Source organism: Podarcis raffonei, chromosome 7 (genome assembly GCF_027172205.1).
Source record: "Podarcis raffonei isolate rPodRaf1 chromosome 7, rPodRaf1.pri, whole genome shotgun sequence".
NCBI classification, from domain to species: Eukaryota; Metazoa; Chordata; class Lepidosauria; order Squamata; family Lacertidae; genus Podarcis; species Podarcis raffonei.
The window spans coordinates 49,716,667-49,738,499 of record NC_070608.1 but is presented as its reverse complement, the minus strand read 5'-3'; the positions used below and the strand labels follow the sequence as shown (position 1 = coordinate 49,738,499).

Here is a 21,833-nt window from a genome sequence, read left to right as displayed (position 1 = left end):
AGGCTTAGCTACTTCAATAACCTTACGTAATGGAATTGCTTCTAAACCATTATGGAAGAGGTTTGATAATTTCCTTCTTTATCTGTGCTAGCGAAAAGCAAACCTTCCAAATCAAAATGACACATTTGATCAATTTTTACTAAAATACCCTACCAGATGGAGTTACTAGTAATTCACTTCTAATTAGAAAATTTGCAGTTGCACAAAGTGTCTTTTAGTATAAAATATCTATTGATCACTATGCAATAGAGAATAGATTGCTAGTATCATAATCTATGTCAGTGATCTATGTCTTCCACAAGTATCTTCCACATTCATGTGAGTCACACACAGATCCACAGATTCTCTTTTACAAAGTGCGCTATCATGTTCTTCCACCACTCATCTCCCCCCCCCCATGTACATCTATACCATGTATACCTGAAGGAGCGTCTCCACCCCCATCGTTCTGCCCGGACACTGAGATCCAGTGCCGAGGGCCTTCTGGCGGTTCCCTCACTGCAAGAAGCCAAGTTACAGGGAACCAGGCAGAGGGCCTTCTCGGTAGTGGCGCCCTCCCTGTGGAACGCCCTCCCACCAGATGTCAAAGAGAACAACAACTATCAGACTTTTAGAAGACATCTGAAGGCAGCCCTATTTAGGGAAGCTTTTAATGTTTGATGTATTAGAGGATTTTAATATTTTTTTGGAAGCCGCCCAGAGTGGCTGGGGAAGCCCAGCCAGATGGGCGGGGTACAAATAATAATTATTATTATTATTATTATTATTATTATTATTATTATTATTATTAATCTACCCAACTAGCTTTTATATAGCCGGCAGGGGATTAATCCCCACAGATGTAGAGTGCTTCCTAATTGCATGTCCTAGAAGGCTACATTTTTACTGGGATGTGACCACAGAGATGAATCAGTCCTCCATTATAGTGGGAAATACCAAGCCTTCCAGATATTGCTGGACTCCAACTCCCACCATCCCTGATCATTAGTCATGCTGGCTGGGGCTGATGGGAACTGGAGTTAACAACATCTGAAGGACCCCATGTTTCCCACCCCTGATCTATAGACTGCATATTCCTCAACAAATTACAATGGAAGGAGCTATTTTTTTGTTTCCTACATTTGCATGACAATGCTATACAAGGCTACTAACAAGAAAATCCCACTGAGTTAGTTAGGACTTACCCCCTGGTGTGTGTATTGGATTGCAGCCTTAGGCACAGTGGTACCTCAGGTTACATACGCTTCAGGTTACAGACTCCGCTAACCCAGAAATATTACCTCGGGTTAACAACTTTGCTTCAGGATGAGAACAGAAATCATGCTCCGGCGGCGCAGCGGCAGCAGGAGGCCCCATTAGCTAAAGTAGTGCTTCGGGTTAAGAACAGTTTCAGGTTAAGAACGGACCTCCAGAACGAATTAAGTTGTTAATCCGAGGTACCACTGTACTACATTTCTAACTCACTTCACCCAAGTATATCAGAATGTCACCCCTGTGAAGTAGATGACACCAAGGCTACACTCACATAGCTCAATCAGGATTTTAACTTCACTTCCCTGCACCTAAAACCAAGAATCTGGTTTTTAGGTAAATTAATAGTACTTCTTATACCAGCCTTCACCAACCAGGTGCCCTCCTGATATGTTGGACTACAATCCCCACCATAGGGAGTTGTAGTACAAACCATCTGGAGGGCACCAGGTTGGTGAAGTCCACCTTGTAGTATTTTGTTTACTAGGGTGCACATGTCCAAGTACAAAATGTACTTAGCCCTTGGTGGGAAAGGGTGGGATAAAATGTAATAAGCAAATAACTGTTTAAAAAATATGAATGGTGCCTGAACATATTATTTTCAGCTTTCCTCTCCCAAGTCCATCTGAATGGCAGGAGGTTTGTCGGGGGGGGGGATGATTGTGCTCACAAGCAAGCATTTGAAAAGAAATGGTGAATAATATAAATGTGCACCATTCATATTTGCTACACTTTGTACTCGTGTTAGCTATGCACAAAAAGTAGCATGGTAAGTGATTGAGTATCTGTTAGCATGAGTCCCTTGCTATGGTTTCTCAAGGTAGATAGTGAGTTTCCTTAAAGTATAAGCGAATGGGAAACACAAAGTATTCCTTGATTCAGTTTTGGCATATGTCTAGACCTAGCTCTAGCATGCCAACCTTTCCCTTGCAGTTACTGATATAAAAATAAGTGTACACACAGCCCTGGGTCAGTGGTAGCCTCCAGATGGTGCTAGACTACAGTTCCCATAATTCCTCACCACCGGCCATGCTGGCTGGAGCTGATGGGAGTTGGAGTTCAACAACATCTGAAGGGTGGCAGGTTCATGAAGGCTAGCCTAGATAACCCAACCACCTTTCCCTAGGAGCAGTTTTTTTGGTTCCAGGTAGGACAGAATAACTCAATTATTTCCTGTCCTTCCCAGTAGGGATTGGCTTACAACATGTGTCCACAGCATGGGGATACCTGATGCTAGGTAAAGGTAAAGGACCCCTGCACGGTTAAGTCCAGTCAGAGGTGACTATGGGGTGCAGTGCTCATCTCCCTTTCAGGCCAAGGGAGCCAGCATTTGTCCACAGACAGCTTTCTGGGTCATGTGGCCAGCTTGACTAAACTGCCTCTGGTGCAACAGAGCACAGTGACAGAAGCCAAAATGCACAGAAATGCTGTTTACCTTCCCACTGCCGTGGTACCTATTTATATACTTGCACTGGTATGCTTTTGAGCTGCTAGGTTCGCAGAAACTGGGACAGAGAATGGGCGCTCACCCCGTCACATGGATTTGAACTGCCAACCTTCCGATCAGCAAGCCCAAGAGGCTCAGTGGTTTAGACCACAGGGCCACCAAGTCCCATGTACATGGTGTACTCAGTGTACAGTTCCATGTACTGATGCTACACTTAACCAGAGTAAAGCAGAGTTTTTCAGTGTACTCAAAATGCTGGATCCCAACAGAGTTTCTCAAAATCACAAATTCTATTCTGTGCTTTTAGTTCCTATCAGCTTATTTTTAGGAATAAAAAACCTACAGCAAGCACCTTTTTCATTGAGCACAAACAACTGCCAAACTTTGTCTAGTTACAGAGGATAGCTTAAGTGAAGTCTACTGCCAATGTATATTTCAGCTACCAGTTTTAGCCAGCCAGGCATGTGAATTCTTCATACTTTTTAAGAAAAGAAATAGAAAAATAATATCTAAATAGTTTTAAAAACTAAGCACATTATTACATATAATACCAACACTCACTTTAAAAATCTGTTTTACAATGCATTTCTAAAGACCACTATTCAAATGTGCAATCCTAGTACATTTACTTGGGAGTAAATCCCACTGTATTAAATTAAGCTTACTCCCAGGTATGTGCACAAAGGACTGCAATATAAAAGTGAGAAAAAGCTAGCTACTGGACAGCCTGTACCTTGAGCTGTATTTTTTATCTTCTGGTCTTTTCAGTCCTACAATTTCCTCCTTGACTTCCATCCTCTCTGCTTGCTCAAGCTCCCCAGGTGCTGCAATTGGGGTTTTAGCTAGATGGTATATAAGTGGATGTGAAATTAGCGCGCGCACACACATTTTTCTTGATCAACATGTTAGCCTTGAAGAACACTAGTGAACATGTTAGCCTTAGTTTGTGTTTTCTGAGGAATGTGACAGAATCGACCCATGAAATGCATTTGGCATGTTCAGGCATTCTGCAAAACCATGGTCTAGCTCTGTGTTAGGGCTGGAAAAACCTGTAGCCCTCTAGGTGTTGCTGAACTATAACTCACATCAGCCCTGACCAAATGCTGACTCAGAATGATGGAAGTTGGAATCCACATGATCTGGAGGGCCACATCCCTGCTTTGTGTGAACAGGTCTAGCCTTCTCATGGGCTTGTATGCTTCTCCTCCCTTCCCTGGTCAAGTGATATTTACCGGTACTTCTGCTTTTAATTAACTGCAGCTTCCTGAACTGTCCAAACCAGTTAAGCTATGGTTAACATTATGGTTTGCTTCAACAAATCAGTTGCATAAACTATTCTTTAAGGGTGGCTTGCTGTAAAATCAACCAGAATAAGTGTTAACTACAAAGTCACACCACGTAAAATCATGGATAAGGAAAAGTGAAAGTGAATTTATCCTGTTCGGTCTTTACATTTTATCGTTAAAATAAGGGATTGACTTCATGCTCACACACACCTAAACAAAATGCATCATACTTTTTCAAATTACTTTTTTAAAGAAAGAAAGCTAGTAGGTAGGGCTGGGTGATATATTGATATATACGACCTCCTTTCTCTCATCTTTCTTCTACCAGCCCTTTTATCAATTCTAAATTGGATTTCTTGTACCTAGAGATCACAACTGCTGATGGTCTAGTACCAATGTGGTGTCTTTCAGATCTTGTTGGACCCCAACTCTTTTTTTTTTTTAATAATATTTTTATTAAGGAATTTTTTTATAATCACAAAAACATAACATAACAATACAATAAACACAACAAATACATAAACAAACAAAAACACACACAAAAAACACAAGTACAATTTCATTTCTTAATTTCTTTTACCTTACTTCCCCGACTTCCTCATGCCTCCCTTTTCTGTATTCCAGATTCTAATCAATTAATCAGCAAATCTTCTCTTATTTTATTTTAATTTAATCCTCCTTATTCTCCTTGTCTTAACCGTTACTAATAGTAACCGTTTACTTTCTAATCCAACATCATTTTAACTTTCATTAATATTGTAATGTTTCTTTAAATAGTCCTTAAATTTTTTCCATTCTTCTTCCGCTGCTTCTCTTCCCTGGTTTCGGATTCTGCTCGTCATCTCTGCCAGGCCCATGTAGTCTTGTTGGACCCCAACTCTCGTCAGACCCAGTCATGGCCAACAGTCAGTGATGGGAGTTGTAGTCCAGCATTGGGAACAGGTTACCACGTTGACTACCACTGTTCTGGTGTCTCAGGAAAGTCTCTTTGACAGACTACTGAGATACAGCAGGCTCTGAGAGGTCTGGGTTCTTTTGGGTGAGTGGAGACCTGTTTATCATGCCCCCTGTATCATGCTCAGCAATGACAATGCTGTCCCCCGCTCAGTGGTACAAGGCTCACCATCTCACAGAAGTAGGCAAGAAACAAAAGTTGTTGCTTGCATTTATTTACCTGCTGCTATCTCACTTTGGTAGGTGCAGTGCTAAGGATTGTGCTGCAGCAAGGTAAGCAAGCTGCCTAGTTGGAGCAGAGTCTGTTGCTCATCCAAGGAACGGCTGCCTTAATGTCTCTTGTGTGTCTGTACTTCCTTTTTGTGGGTGGTGCAGCAGTAGAGACTGAGCCCAACCCCTTCAACTGTGCCACTCAAAGAAAGGAGGAGGATGTTAGTATTAGAGCTGACATAAATTATTGTGTACTCAGTCTGGACTGCCCTGCTGGGCCCAGTCCTCCCTATTTCGCGTCAGAACAGGGTGAGTGAGCAGTTCAGTGGTAGCGCACATGCTTTCCATGTACAGTGGTACCTCGGATTAAGTACTTAATTCGTTCCGGAGGTCCGTTTTTAACCTGAAACTGTTCTTAACCTGAAGCACCACTTTAGCTAATGGGGCCTCCTGCTGCCACCACGCTGCCGGAGCACAATTTCTGTTCTCATTCTGAAGCAAAGTTTTTAACCCGAGGTACTATTTCTGGGTTAGCGGAGTCTGTAACCTGAAGCGTATGTAACCTGAGATACCACTGTAAAATGTTGCAGGTTCAATCCCCAGTGTCCCTGTAGTGAGTGATCAGAAGTAGATGTGGCCGCTCTTAAAACTTGCCCTGTGCTCTCTCTAAACGCCCTGTTCTGTGTCCAATGAACCACAAGATGCCTGGGGTTGTTGATGTGTTGTTGTTCACTCTTTAATGTAAAGTTTTGATGGTACTTTAACCAATAAAACACACACTTTTATAAACAAAACAGCAACTGTCACTTGCTTAACCCTTCCTACCATACTAGAACGGGGGCTATCCATCCAACAGGGTAAGCGCCGGGGGCTCCTGCATTCTCCCTGAGTGCAAGCAGAAGAGGGAGATGTGGACCTAACCGCCACCCCCACAAGAGAAAGTGCAGGCAGAAACAGCCTTCACCTCTGTGCATTTGGTTGCCCTGCAGGCGGCGCAATGGGGAAGCCTGGGCTCTCTGCGCCCAATCCACATTGCTGAACCAGCCGGGCACAAAATGAGCCGGCCGTGCCCCGCAGGAGGGGCTGACGCCTGGCCACTTGCGCACCTGCCCTCTCCAGCTGCGAGGACGGAAGCGCGGGCCAGAGGCAACGCGGCAGGACGCCAGCTACACTCCACGAGGAGAGAAAGCGTGCGCAATTCGCAGCCCACTCGCGGGCTCCTGTCTCTTCGCGGAGGAATGCGCGGGCGAAGACGAGGCGACAAAACGCCCGCTCTCCTGACCGGCAGCAAGCCGCTCTCTCCGGACAACACCTGGCTCGTGATTAGTCCCGTCAGGGAACCTCCTGCGAGCCTTCTGGGCGAAGGCGGAGCTGCTGGAGAAGGCGGGCTTGCCGCCTCCTCAGCCGCCTGAAACTCCGGCCTCCCTCGCCGTCTTTTCCGCGATTGGTTCGGGGCCGCTCCATCCCGCCCCGTCTGGCCCGCCCCGCCGAGGGGGCTGGGTCACGCCAAGTTTCATTGAGGTGGAGATATGTAGGCAAAGCCCCGGGCTGTGGCGGCTGGACGGGAGCTTCGCGGCTTGGAAGACGCGCTTTTCTCGCCTGAGACCGAGCGCGCGCGCAAGGGAGAGCTGGCCGCTGGGCAGCTTCCGACGCTCCCGCGATGCCTCCTGCCTAGACGCTCGGGACAGTTTGGTGGCGCCTCGCTCGGAGCGCCCGAAGTTCGGCTGGTCCCCGACGGGGCGGCTCTTGTTATGTCTGGGAATCTCGCGCGTGAACTGTGAGGGATCCGGGACAGGCGCAGCCATGCGCGACAGAGACGGCTCGGTTTGAGCTCATCTAAGGCAGCGCTCAAGGCGATAACCCCCCTCCCCACCCCCACCCCACGCCCGCCCTGATGAGGGCTGGAGCAAAATGGTTCTCAAGTGAACAAACTAAAGACTTTCCTCTGCAAGAGAAACGGTGCGCCTTGAGTTGGAAGCCTTAAGAAGCGGATCTTGCTAGCCGCGCTTCGGAGTTGTTGGGCTTTTTGTTGCTTTTTGGACGGGCTGCTCTGGAGATGTCGAAGGGCTCTTGAGAAGAAGCCCGCAGGACAGGCAGAGAGAATGCTCGTTTGCTCCAGCCCCGGACAAGGGTGGACCTCAAAGACAGGAGCTGGCGCCTGGTGACATTGCAAGTGATCCTGGTCTCCTTTGTTTCGCCAAGACTCGAAGTGGTCCCATCTCCCAGCGATGGCAACAGAAGTGGTGTGTGGATTGATCTTCAGACTACTACTTCCCATCTGTCTAGTCACTGGTATGCGGAGTTTTTCTTGCTGGGACAGAGGGGGTGATAGTGGGGTGCGGGCAATGTAAGACCGTTATTCTGGAAGTAGGTAGTCTTAAGGTCTCTTTCTTGAATGTAATGCACATCTTGGATATTTTTTCTCTAAAACTGAGGCACCTTTTGTTCTACAGGGATGAATACTGTATCACTTACCCCATACAGATTATTTAAGAATAGCCTTATTTTAATGCTGTGGCCTTTGCCTCTTCTCTTCAAAGTTTTCAATTTTACTCCACCTGATCTGAAAGAACCATTGCACCCCACGTATGTCAAATTAAATAGAAATTTACGCACTTTCAAAACTGATTTGTAGTGTAACCCTTTCCATGTCTACTCAGAAGTAAGTCCCCTTGAGTTAAGTTGGATTTACTCCCAGGTTAGTGTGTAAAGAATTGTAGCATTAGTATTTAAATAGTTTGCAGGGCAGCACTGGGTGAAAAGATCTGTTCAGCTTAATACAATCCTACACACGTCTACTCAGGAGTAAGTCCCATTCAGTATAATGGGACATTCCCAGGTGTATAAGGCTGCAGCCTAAACCTGTACAGAATTAATCTGATTTGCTGGCATACTCTCCTACAGCCTAAAGCACAGTTGCATATTAAGAAGTGAAAAAATACATTTTTGCATTTACTGGGAAGTATGCATGCACCATTGATTCCCAAAGATCATAGTTCTGTTTTAAGGCCACACCTTAAAAAATGGCCTTTACATGAAAAGCATATTTTACATATGTTTGGGTTTTTCTTACCTGAAAACAAAATCTAGTTTAAACAAAAACAAAAAAGCAAGTTCGTTATGTTTCAAGCAGAGGAAAAGTTGGTTCTAGTTCCCTTGTATGACCAAGGGGAAAATATTTCTAGAGTGCCACCAGAAATTAATATTAATCTACGTCCACCTTATTGACAAAACAGGAATCGGAATGAATAAATGTTCATCTTTTAGGTTGAAGTCCTTAGCACGCTTACTGTGGAGTAAGACCCATTGTACTCAGTGAGTTGAGTTTAGGATCACACTTCATATATTACAGGACAGATATACTGCATGCAAGAGAATGAATCAAATAACAGCTGGTGAATGAACTTTGACTAAAATTGAAATACTACCAGGATTATTGTGGCCTGTTAGTACAATGCAGAAAAAGCATTAAGAATGGTGTCCAGGATTTAAGATCATGCTGAGTCTAAATATTCAGATGGAGATTAACACATGGAGCACTGATATGTTACAGATTAAGTTTAATTTGGTAGCTCATTCTTGGTTCCTTATTTACCATTTATGGGTCAAGGCATTCATGGACTTGGTAATGCCTGTGACTTAAAGTCTGTGGGAGCACATTCCATTCACTTGGCACTCTGTAATTATAAATCCAGTTTAGATACTACGTTCTGTTTCGAAGTATTGGTGTCTCAAACACTTTGCCCACATAATTAGGTGGTGCCACTGATTTCCCTGTTGGTTGGGAAATCTGCATAGTGATGCATCTATGCTGAGTAACTTCTTCTAACTTTCTGGATAACCTCCTCTAAGAGTTGAGGAAGGGAACGTCCTTTGAGGCATGTAGAAGCTGCCTCCTCACACCCAGTCATCAGATGCTTCTTCACCTTTCTAAAAGATTTTGTTTTGACACATAGGAAGAGAGCATGAAAAATTCTGTGCCCTCACTAAATTTCACAGTAGTTCAGTGAATGGGCAAATATTCTTCAGTGGATGATACTAACACCGGCTAAATGCCGCATCTTTAATAGAAGGAAGAAACAAACATTTTATCCCTCATCCCAGTGCCCCAAAATCTTGTGGTTTCCATGAGCAGGATCACAAACTTGAGGTCAAGCTGCCTGCAAAACCGTAGCATTCCATAACCGTGTAGCTTGGTCAAGGCATGATTAGAATCATGAAAGTTTTGGGGTGGTGTTTGTTGTTGTTTTTTGCTGCTTTTAAACATTTGCTTTTGTATCTCTGTGGCGCAGAGGGGTGGGGGCCAGAGTGTATGTGCTGTGCTGATAAGCTCTCAATCCTTTCCTTTAGAAAATAGTGCTCCCAGTGTCTTCAGTACAAGTGTAGATGAAGATACTATTAACACAGGAATTTGGTTTTCTAGTTAAATAATCAACTGTATTCATTAACAGGCTAAAAACTACTGTGATATGCCTGCTGTTATTATCATCTGGACTCACTTGCAACTTAACACCAGTGTCCTGAACTGCCAATCATCATCTTTTTCTTACAGATTGTGTGAATTGCCATCTGGAGAGTTTAGCATCTGAATATTGCATAGTTTAGAACCCTGTACAAGGTGATTATAATATTAAGGAGGGTGGTTCTGACTCTAGTTTGGCAGCATAGTTTCATGGCGCAAGCATGGAGAGTCATTTTATTTGAGCCAACCACTTCTCGGGAATGACTTGGCGAAATGCACCCTTGAGGTGGAGCTCCTGCCACAAGAGCCATGTTTCCTGTGCCTGAAGTAGGAAGTACAACCGTGCCTTCCTCTGACCAGGGATTGCAAATCCTGATGATCTGGATCTCATTAAAACACCTTTCTAATTATTTCTGTTCACTTGTGGAAACCATCCCAAATATTACAGGCTTTCAGCAGCTGAAGCAGCTGGATGAGGTTGTCAAGGCTGTTGCCCAGGTTTCAGAGCTTTTATTCTCCCCAAGTACCTTCCAAATCAAGTCTCCAGGATTCCCCATAACTCATACATAAACCTTGGAGGCTGCCCAAAGCTGCTTGCTATTAGGCTTGGACTTAATTGTAATTGTTGTTTTATTCATTTGTTATCTGGGAAATGCCATTGCCTGAAGTACTCCTGAAGAAATCATTCATCTTCAAAAGGCACTTTGTCTTGCATGTGCTTCCTTTATAGTAAAATGATTTGTAACATCTACACAGACACATTCCTCCATTTGATCCCTTTTGCCTTTTCCATTTCTGTATGAGACGCACCAATTGTTTTCACGTCTGTTCTGATTTCTGAGCCAGGCAATCTTTTACATCTCAGCTCTGTCAACTCCAAAATGCTCCAAAACTTCAATTTCCCCCATCTACCTTTCAGGTATGAAATGTGAACTTTATGTAAACACACATGACCACTTTTGAAGTTAGGGTAGCTGATGTGGTTCCACAGCCTTCTGACAGTTATCTCCCAGTGAAAGAGACCACATTCACACAATACGTTTAAAGCATTATTTCCTAGCTCTGTATTCTTTCCTAGCTCTGTTTCCTTGCAGTTATCTCAGTCTTGCAGTAGCCCATTTATCTGGACATGAGCAACAACTGCTTCCAGGTAAGTAGCTTGCCAGGTCCATCATTTGAGCTATGTTGTGATACATTTGTGCATTTTCTTGAGGGCTAATTTACTTGTGATTATCTGATCACAATAGTAGGTAACATTAACTAGAGCCTTTGTTAGTTGCTCTAGAGGGCATAGAAGTTGGAGATGCTTATGTCTCATTGGAATGAATGCAAGAAAGCAAGTTCAGATCAGCTTCTCTAGAGATGTACAGTGGCAAAGCTGTTCTGCATAAACTGGCTCCTTGTGAGGCTGTAAATAAGTTCTCTTAAGGACCCTTCTGATCCTAATTGCCCTTTCTTTGTGTGTGTAATTCCTTTTCACGTGATATTGCACATTTGGATTTTATCCGAATGCGATGGGGATGGGCCCCATTTCTATATAGAATTTGGTAATGAGAGGCAGCTGGCTACTCTGCGGAATAATGTATGTATCCAAGAGATTTAAACTGCAATTTTTGTTTATGCAGTGGGCCTGTAAACAATTCTCAGCTTGTGAAGGCAAACTCCAAGTTGATGGCAGTCCAATGTACAACCCAGTTAAAGCCAAACTCTTTGGATTGGCGCCAGTTTAGTCCCACTGTTATAATGGAGACTGATAGGCTTTAAGACTTGCTGTACAAGAATAAAAGCAGGTAACATGTGGCATATGATTTGGAATTGGCCTTCTAAAGTGTGCGCACTGCCTGGTCCCATGTTTTGGGTGCTGCCATACTCTCCCACCCCTAGAAAATGAAGCTCTTTGTTTTACCGAGAGCCTGAAAGGAAGCTGCAGGAGGCATGGACAAACATAAAAGTAGAGACTGATTTATGGACAAAAGCCTCGGCCCTGGGTCCTAGATGCTGAAGATATGCTGTGGATTTATTAGTTCAAGTTTTTGTTAATGGTTTATTTAATTAACAGTTGCCTTATAAAATAGCTTGTTGGTTTTTTTCTTCCGGGATAGAGGGTTTGAATTTTCTTTGGTTGTTTTAGGAGGGAGTACAGCTTAGTAAAACAGGTACTTGATTTGATGAACATTTGGTCTTTCATTAAATGTATTTAATATTAGAGTTGCTGTCAAATTTTGTGGCAATTTTGGAGGTTCCTGCTCAGTCAAAACACTTGAGAAATTTAGAAGCAAAAGGGGTGTTGCTGAAAAGAGAAAAAAATATCATGGGATTACTGCACACCTGATCTTACTATAGTGCTGAAGATAGCCCTCAGCTGAGCCACTGATTTCCAGGCTATGTGTTTTAAATGTTGTGGATAAAGGCCATTTTTGGGTGTGTCTTCCCTATGTGGACATACAGGAATGTTGGAGGTGGGAGGGGTGCATTGAGTGGGTGGTATGCACAGGTGTGCTCTCTTTCCAGTTCCTCTTTGGGGCTGGGTTGACCTGATGACATTGTCTGCACCTGCTCAGGCTGTTTTGTTGGTATCATTATCTGCCTTTCATTAGCACTGGATTGCCTCTACACATTTGGATCTCATTAATAAATTCCAGTATGCAGTGGTAGTTATTAAGACATCGGAACTAAGTTTTACCTAAAGTTTGGAGTGACTATTAAAGTTTCTGCATCAGAGAAGTATCCAAGGAATTTTGAGGGAAGTAAAACAATTTGATAAGACCAGCAACACTTCTCATCATGGAGGTGAAGATTTCTTTTTAATCCCTTCTTTTTACATTCAGTTCATCCTTTTGGGAAAGTCTTAATTAGTCTTCTTTCTGACATCTTAGTCTTTTTGTTCTAATATGTAACCCACCTATCTGCATTCCACAGCAGTGATGTCTTGCTGTAAGAGCTGTTTCATAAGATGGGTCTGAATGTACATCTAGGACAGGCTTCCACAACCTCTGCCCTCCAGATGTTTTTGGCCTACAACTCCCATGATCCCTAGCTAGCAGGACCAGAGGTCAGGGATGATGGGAATTGTAGTCTCAAAACATCTGGAGGGCCGAGTTTGAGGAAGCCTGATCTAGGATATTAGCCAATTTGGTTAGGTGTCATTTTCTTTGAATGTGGACTAGACAGTGAGACTGTTCATCATTGACTAGCAATTAGCATTGAATCCTGCACTTAGTATGGGATTTAAATCAGTGTTTTAATATGCTTTACTTGACTATTGACCTGTCATGTCTATTCTTATCCAGGATAAATTAATTTGAAGCTGCCCCCCAATGAGAGAACAATCTAAATTAAATTTTCTTGGTTTAATGCATATACTTCCCAAACAAGGAATGCATACTAATTAGTTGCTATATAACAGCTAAAACTAATGGTAAACAGAACTTTTCTGCTGTTTTCACGAGGCCGTTTGTCCCCTCTGTAAAGGGCCATTCTTCAATAAGTTTCAGGGAAATGAAATTTCTGTGAATTTTGAGCTTGAGTTTCACTTTCCTTTAAGATGAAGTGGGCATGGCTTGGTTCTTCTTCCAGACACATCCATTTTTTTACACTTAAAAAACCCCATTAATATTGCTTTTGGTTGTTGCTGTTGAGACTCTCAAGTTTTCCCACCACATTTCTTTTCCCTGTTTATCCCTGCGGATCTGACACAGGCAGGAAAGGGAGAGGTAGCAGGGAAACTACTGTGAGACTTTCCCAAAAGTCTCACAGTCTCGGACTGGCAGCCAAGATGGCTTTTCTGAAAGCATAAAACCCAGGGGTGAGTATAAACCAAATCTCAGCCATTTCGAAGGTTCTGGGTAACTTACACCCTCACATCTGCAGGTTGGGCTTGGAGGGAGCCCTCTGTGAAACTCTGGAAAGCTGCTGCCCGTCAGAATTGTAAAACATACCACCAAGTGAGATATTAAAAAGAGCAGGGATGACAGTCATCCCAGGTGAGCCCTGGAGAATACTATGCTTGAGGAAGCTCATTGAGCTGCTGGAGTGTGTATTCTGAAGATGGATTGTGGAGCTGTTGAATTGAGTACTGTTCAGAGACCATTTTCTCCCTGGATGTAATGGCATATGGGGATGTGGAGTGGGTTTGTGCTGTCCTTATGACCATGGAGAGGACTCAGTGACAGAACTGGGAGATCCTGCATTTAATTGAACGTGGGAACTTCCCAGGCTTTGTGAGGCAATAAATCATATTTTGTGTAATAGTTAAGAAGGCACAATGTAGAATATGTTTTGGGTGAGAGCCAAGGAATGGAAGAAGTTGTTAATTTGATCTGTGCTTTGGGAGGAAATGATGGGGGCTAATAAGGGTTGTGGGATGATCTGCAAGGGGAGGATACATGTTCTTTAAGGACCATGGGAAGGTAATTCTATATGGAGAATAGGCTGAGAAACATTAACTCAACTATCATTACGTAGGGCGAGTTATATTAGGAAGGGAAAAAATGGCAGGTGAGAGCAGAGAGAGGAAGGTTAAATGCCCCCAGATGTTCAGAGAAGTAGCTTTTTCATTAATACTCTAAACCTCACTCTTGGGCTTTTCTTCTAATAGCTATAAAAGGCATTACTGTATTTTGTTCCAAGCCATTTTTAAGAGGAAATAGACATGAAACTCATCTGCTATTTAAAAATGTTTACCTAGCCGAACTCCCCTTTTGATAAGAGGCTGAAGGCGTGCATTATTCTTGATATCATTATTATGATTATTTATTTACCACCCTTCACCCTAAGGTCCCAGGACAGGTGATAACAATTAAAACACAACATTGCCACATTATTGACAAAATATAAACTCCAGAATGTGAGATAGCAAGTCCGAACTAGAAGTAAGCTTTGTGTTTTAGATGTCCGTAATAGTATAAATGCCATTGAAATGAGATGAAGCTATTTGTTCTCATTTGTGTTCATGGAAATGAAGCTCTGGTCACTACCTGAGTTTTCCTGCTCTGTTTACTTGCCCATTCTCTTGAATTTGAATAACTGTTCCAAATACTGTAGTGAAGCAGGAAATCTGTTATCAGACTTATTAGAAGAGGTTACTGTATGTATCATTTCTTCGATGGATAGATAACTGATTGGGCACATAAGCCAATGTTGCATCTGTTGGAGTGATACACAAGACTTCAAAGCTTATTGCTCACACTTGTGTATTATTCATTTAGTGAAAATATTTAATTGCCACAATTATTAGAGTGGTCATGAAGGAAAGAAGGTGGCCACTTAAATTCTAAGCTCTTCTCCAACACCCAGAAAAACATCTTGGAGCAAAAGCCCTAAATGTCTAAATAAACAACCCCAAAACCTTGAAGAAAGGAGACGGGAACACAAAAGGATTCAGAAAAGTTGGAAATAAAAGACTTCACTCAGTTCTTCCTGCCTGGTAATAGAAGGCTCACTTCAACATGGACACTAATGCAGGCCACAGCCTATATGGCACCGCTCTCAAAAAAGGTCCTTTCTTGTTGGAGAAAGAAAATGGTAACAATATCTTAAGAAATGAATTTGTAGCACAAGAATCCATAAAGGAGCTTGGTAAAAAAACACTTTGGGAATAACTAATGCTGCCAATGAAACATGAGGCTTGACTTTAACATAAACAACTATAGCAACAAAAGAAGTATGCCGTATCTATGACAAAAAGAGCAAAAATTACAAAAAAGAAAATTTAGATATACACAACAAGTTTCAAGATGCAGAAAATCGAAATAGGAGAAATAATTTACGTTTTCTTTTCTTTTTTTGGAGGGAGTGGAATAGAATGTTCCTGTGCAATTTATTGGCTCATGGCTTAAATCACTGCTTCCAGACCTGATAATCTCTGCTGGTGATTTTGAATGGGCATACAGAGTACTTGGACCCAAACTGAGGGAGGGATCTTTTCCCCTCAGCCCCAGTAATATACAGTGGTACCTCAGGTTAAGTACTTAATTCGTTCCGGAGGTCCGTACTTAACCTGAAACTGTTCTTAACCTGAAGCACCACTTTAGCTAATGGGGCCTCCTGCTGCCGCCGTGCCACCAGAGCACGATTTCTGTTCTCATCCTGAAGCAAAGTTCTTAACCTGAAACACTATTTCTGGGTTAGTGGAGTCTGTAACCTGAAGCGTATGTAACCTGAAGCGTATGTAACCCGAGGTACCACTGTAATTGTCTGCTTTGCCCATTGGGGGAAGGAGGAAATGTGGAACAAACTGAGGAACCTAATATCCATAACATATAAAAACAGCCCTGTTATGGTGATCTGGGTTTTGAAACAAACACCCCCCCACACCCAATCTATGTGCTTGTACAATTAAACTGCAAGTAGCAGGAATTAAATATTGTTGGGGCTTCCCCTTCCATCTTATCTTCATGAGAGGATTAACACAGCTCATAGCAACAAATGACATGAGAAGACTTGGTCTATTTATTTGTATCATTTATTATTCCTCTGATGCTTGATTATAAAAAAGTTATTTTTAAAAATATTGTCATAATCTTTAGAAGACATGTTCCATTGAAGCATAGGAGCCAGCTCCTAGGGCCAAGGGGGCTTTGCCCTCCCCAATAAAATATTTGAGGGGGCTGGTACCCCCAAAGTTGAAGAGCATTGCCATTCAAATGGTGTTTATGTGTACAGAATCATCTGATCAACTATGTGGGGTGGGGTGGGGCTTACATAGGCTCCCACAATATTTTATTCAAGTTGGCACCCCTGCATTGAAGCAGCAATAATGTTACCAATTTTTAACTGAAGTGGCTTGCATTTGTACACCTGAGTGCAGATGTTTGGTGTCATATATCAATAATTTGCATGTGTGAAACCAGCCTCATAGATCAGTCATCAGTTGCTGTCTCTTACCATACTGTCCAATTACCTAACAATGGCAAGCAAATTGGAAGGTGATAAAGCTATTGTGTTTGTATTCAGGCTTAATGCCAGAAATGCTATCATGTTAAGTGGAAGCAATCTCTCCACATGTTTTGGTTAAAACTAAATGAGCAGAGATGCAGTCGGACAATTGATACTTCTGTTGCTGCTTTTTCTTCTGCTTTTCTTTCGCTTGGTATAAATGAGTGGAAAACCTGATAATTACTTAAGTAGCCAGCTTCTATGGAAAAGTGAAAGGTAGGTATGGTAGAATTTAAAACTACCATGTGCCGTTTCTTATACCCATTTGATTTACTTTTATTTATTTATTATATGTTTATACCGACCTTTATCTGTAGATCTTGGTGGTTCACAACATAAAATACATGATAAAAACACGAACAAAAAACACAACCCCCCCCCACAGACACATTTTAAAAAGGATATTGGGTGTTAATCAGCCAAAGGCCTGGTTGAACATTTTCACCTGACACTTAAAGATGAATAATGAAGGTGCCACCTGAACCTCCCTGGGGAGAGCATTTCACAAGCCACTGCAGAAAAAGCCCATTGTCCTGTTGCCTCCCTCTGGACCTCTTGTGGGGGAGGGGACATGAAGAAGGGCCCCAGATGATGATCTCAGGGGCTTGTTACTACTTTCTGTAGCTCTCTTCAGGCATTATGTCTGGATATGCCAGAGGTAGGGACATTTTTCAGCCCAAAGGCCATATTTTTGCATGGGCAGCTGCATCCATCTGCCAGCTGCATCCATGTTGTGGACAAGGTCAGAAGCAAAAGTCGGCAAAGTAATCTGGTCTTTGTACAGTAGGCTGCATTCCAGCAATACAAAAGTCAGAGGTTTCTAGTCACAGACACACACACCCTCTTCATCCTCTATCCAGACAAGAAAGAAGCATTACTACAGTTCAAGGGCACAATCCATCTGGGTGAAAGCACTTGGGGAGGGTGCAGAGAAGCCCGGAGTGCTGGCCAGAGAAGCCTGGAGGCCACATTATTTCTCCAGGCCTGAGGTACTCCACTTCTGGTGTAAAGGGAGGGGCTGCTCATATCGGTCTAACCTGGAGTATCTCTGAGGGTACCTACTCCACCTCAACTTTTGTGTGTTTAACACGAAGGCTTAAAACAATCATAATTTGCTAAAAACATGTATTCGGCCAACAAGCAGGAACACACAGTTTAGGGCAATGCTTCAACAGTAGACCAAAACCCCTATGGAACAGTTCCGTGTAGTTGCTGAATAATGCAGGGCACAAGATGGAATCCTGCAGATCCCCAGAGACCAGATCTCATGGGGCTGAGCTGTAGTTTTACCTTCTACAGTTGTAAAACAGTATTTCTAGCCCCAACCTGCTTAGCTGAGGTGGAGGTGTGGGAAGGAAAGTGTGAGTTCTGAAAAGAAAAGGAGCAGGCTGTGTTGTATGTGAAAGAGGTGCTAGCAAAAGAGTAGGATGGATTACACCTCTTGTGGCTTTTAGCCCTTGAGTGTTTGGTTTTTAGGGCCATGATGTATTGATGATATGCGGAAGCCAATTATGAAGGTCTGTGAGCTTTTGCTGTTTTACACTGCTCTTCTGTCAGCCTTCTGCCTTTGTGCAATGTTGCCAATTGATTTTCTAGATGCATGTAAGTGCATCTGCTGACATGCTCACTTTTGACATCCTCTTTTATGCCTTCCGTATCCTTCTCTTTGACATTTACAACTAGAATTTCTTACACCTCCCACACTGATGTGTAGTTCAATGTACCTTTTGTCCTGATGAGAGCAGATGAATAATTCATGACTTAAACCCATCCTGCCTGCTTTCTCGGAGACCACATGTGAGGTGTAGTCTGGTCTGTGGATTAAAGTGCATAAGCAATCCGTCTCTAGAGAGCAATACACTTTTAGCCATAGCAGGCGACTTACAATACTGTTTGTAAACTGCTTATATAGCACATAAGGCACTTTCAAGGCCTCTTCTATTTTATAAATATAAATAAAAGTTTGCTTTTGTATAATAGATAGAACAATGTGTGTTTGTTTAAAAGTTGAAGCACTTTCAGACAGTTGCATGATTTTGAAGCTGCTGTTAGAGAAACAAGGTAGGCGGCATGCAGACTACCTAATAAGTCTATCACTGACTAAAGCTTTTGAATAATCTGAAGGTAGTTTCTCCCGTCCTCTTCTTCCCAATTTCTTTCAAATATTTTATTTGAAGTTCCTGAGAAATTGAAATGGCAAGGTTTTGGGGCTTCTTTTTTGTTGTTGTTAATGGCAGTCCTGGTGTACTTTGCTATTTGATAAAATTAATAATTAGTAGCTGATATGTGAGGGTGCTATCCACATTGAAGCCCGTTTTTGTCTGCAAGGCATCACTGTACTAATATTTTCACAATGTAGTTGCTGCTCCATGGGACCACCCTGTAAGGAATACAGTGCTATATTGCCTTAGTTCATAATGCGATTCCCTTCTACATACTGCTGTGAAGGATACTGTGACATTTTTCTTTATCTCACAATGTGGGAAGTAGGTGGCACTTGAAAGGTCACTTTTTAAAAATCACATACATGAATGCATAGACAGTTAATTCTAATTACCGGTAATAGAGACAGTGAACTCTGCATCGTCCTGCATAGGGAGAGGTTGGATCCGCAGATACATGGATGGCAGCTCCTCCCCTTGCCATGCAATTACTTTGCTGAGGGGGTGGGGTGTTTGTGGAGACTGATACTATCCTACCTCTGAAGTTAAAAATGAAGTGGGGGAGGAAGGTGGGTAAAAGGCTACTGAACAAGTACTGAAGGATCCATCATTACTACTACTACCACTACTATCACTACTACCAGCATGTGTGTGTTTCACATAGAAATTGACAGAGAAAGATTGGGGCATGCAGTGCGAGCCTAGTATAAAAGCAAGGAACAGCAATACTGCAAAAAGTGTTCATGTAGGTTGTTCCAAAGTCTTCACAAATTGTTAGGGTTAGGCAAAGAGGAGGAAATCCTTTTCAGTCCTCACACTTTATAACTCAGTCCAACAAAGGGGATTTATGTGGAGAAAAGGTGTTACACAAACCTGCAGGAATTGCAGGCCTGATTTGGATATGCATTCCAATGAGTCAGTGCTGCACAAACTATTGGAGAACAATGCAGTATCCTGGATTGAAATAAAAATCAGGTATAGGGTCTCTGCTGTTGCTTTTTTAAAAAAAACAAAAACAACTACAAATCATTTATTCAGGTTACAATATAATGTATTTTCAATCAATATATCCTCTCCATCTAGGACGCGGGTGGCGCTGTGGGTTAAACCACAGAGCCTAGGACTTGCCGATCAGAAGGTTGGCAGTTCAAATCCCCGTGACGGGGTGAGCTCCCATTGCTTGGTCCCTGCTCCTGCCAACCTAGCAGTTCGAAAGCATGTAAATGTGCAAGTAGATAAATAGGTACCACTCCGGCGGGAAGGTAAACGGCGTTTCCATGCGCTGCTCTGGTTTGCCAGAGGCGGCTTAGTCATGCTGGCTACATGACCCGGAAGCTCTACGCCAGCTCCCTCGACCAATAAAGCGAGATGAACGTCGCAACCCCAGAGTCGGCCACAACTGGACCTAATGGTCAGGGGTCCCTTTACCTTTTATCCTCTCCATAGACACCTCTGTGATGATGGTGGCATTAAAATACCCTGTTCTTCAATAAAAGAGAAAAAGGGAGTCCAGATCGTGTCAAAGGTATCTTTTTTGGAGATGCCTTTGATTAGTCGCCAGTGGTATGTAAGGCATTCTGATAGAACAACACTCCAGATGTTATTAACCCGAGCCTCTATTGGTATTTTAGAACTTTCCTTCCATCATTAGGCAATAACTAATCTAGCTGCTGTGAACAGGAAGGAAATTAATTTTTTAGATTTAAGGGCAGAATTTGGGGTCCGATCTAATAATAAGGCAAGTGCCAAATTAGGAGGGATAGATTGTTTAGTGATTTTGGAGGTCAGATTAAAAACTTTTTCCCAAAAGGCATGGACCTAACTAAACTACCAGTCCTTAGTTTGGGAGTTTAGAAGGTGCTGGATTTATTTATTTATTTATAAATGCATTTATGCATTAGAATAATTTATATTCTGCCTTTCTACATCAAGTTGGATAACTTGATCACTATTCTGATCTCTATTCTTGATCACTATAACTTTAAAAAAGTTATTATTAATATTTAAACAATTAAGAAAATTGGAAACTAAAGAAAAGAAATCATCTTGAAGGTAATTAAAACACCCAAAGTTATCTTAAGAAAAGCAATAAAAATCTCACTTGAACAAAATTATGTGGATCAGACAGATCATCACTGGGAAGCAACCACATCACAACATCCTTCTTTGGGTCACAAGACATTCTTCCTATGATCTGCCCATCCCACATGATTCCTTTGGAGAATTGTTACAAAGACAGTATGGGTTCCACTCTTTTAAAAGCAACTGTCTCACTGTGCCAGGAAACTACGAATTGAGCTTTGCTTGAGTCAGCAAAGTTGCAGTTAGTCCTCATTGTTGGAGGGAAACAACTTAATCACCTACTACTCACTGTTCCTAGCATGATCCAATTTTTTATCATATTGCATGTGTCATAAAATGGCCCAGCTGGCAAAGTAAAAAACTGAAATAGCTCAATATTTAGCAGGACAGTAGGAGCTGTTAAACTTCTTGCCACTGGTTGTGGTCCTCATAGGAAGAGATTCTCTAGCTGGCTTCCCTTTCCCCTTTTTCTGTTCAGCACTCATACAGGATGCTGCCCACTTTCTCCATCTCACTGATTATTTGGCATGACTATGATGCTAACCGATGTTAATCGCATATCAGTGCAACAATTACATTGGGTTGAATTAAACATTGTGCTAAGTGGAGTAAGTGCAAGCACAAAATCTTCTTGAGCAATGAGACCTACCTTCCTTCCTTCCTTCCTTCCTTCCTTCCTTCCTTCCTTCCTTCCTTCCCTTCCCTTCCCTTCCCTTCCCTTCCCTTCCCTTCCCTTCCTCATTCAGTTTATAAATCCTGCAGACCAGAAGTGCTGCTGATACTTTAGTTGTGGACAACAATCCAAATGATAGAGGTTATTATGTACCATTTTGTGTTTGTTAAGATTGTGCTGATTTTAGCATATACACTTTGACAAAGCTATGCGGAGTATTTGGAGGTGATTCTCTGACTGTATATAGTTTTATCTTTGTTTAAAATAAAAAAATTAAATTAAAAAACCCGTAACGCACAGCATAACAATACACCATAAATATAAAATAATAAAACAATCATATTCCCCCACATTTAACAAGCCATGGGTT

The 21,833-nt window shown here is 42.3% G+C and overlaps 1 protein-coding gene across 9 annotated transcripts in view; it reads left to right on the top strand.

Annotated features, from left to right (window-relative positions):
- The first annotated feature begins 6,654 nt into the window (after positions 1–6,654).
- PIEZO2 (piezo type mechanosensitive ion channel component 2) overlaps positions 6,655–21,833 on the top strand; it is a 211,157-nt gene continuing 195,978 nt past the window's right edge. For 4 of the 9 annotated variants that reach the window (XM_053396557.1, XM_053396555.1, XM_053396553.1 and 1 more), the window contains exon 1: positions 6,656–7,440. In XM_053396557.1, the coding sequence (XP_053252532.1) occupies positions 7,377–7,440 (64 nt within the window). In that variant the 5' untranslated portion in view covers positions 6,656–7,376. Of the gene's footprint in view, positions 7,441–21,833 lie in introns of all 9 variants that reach the window. The other 5 variants (XM_053396558.1, XM_053396559.1, XM_053396554.1 and 2 more) reach the window with 2 other exon arrangements.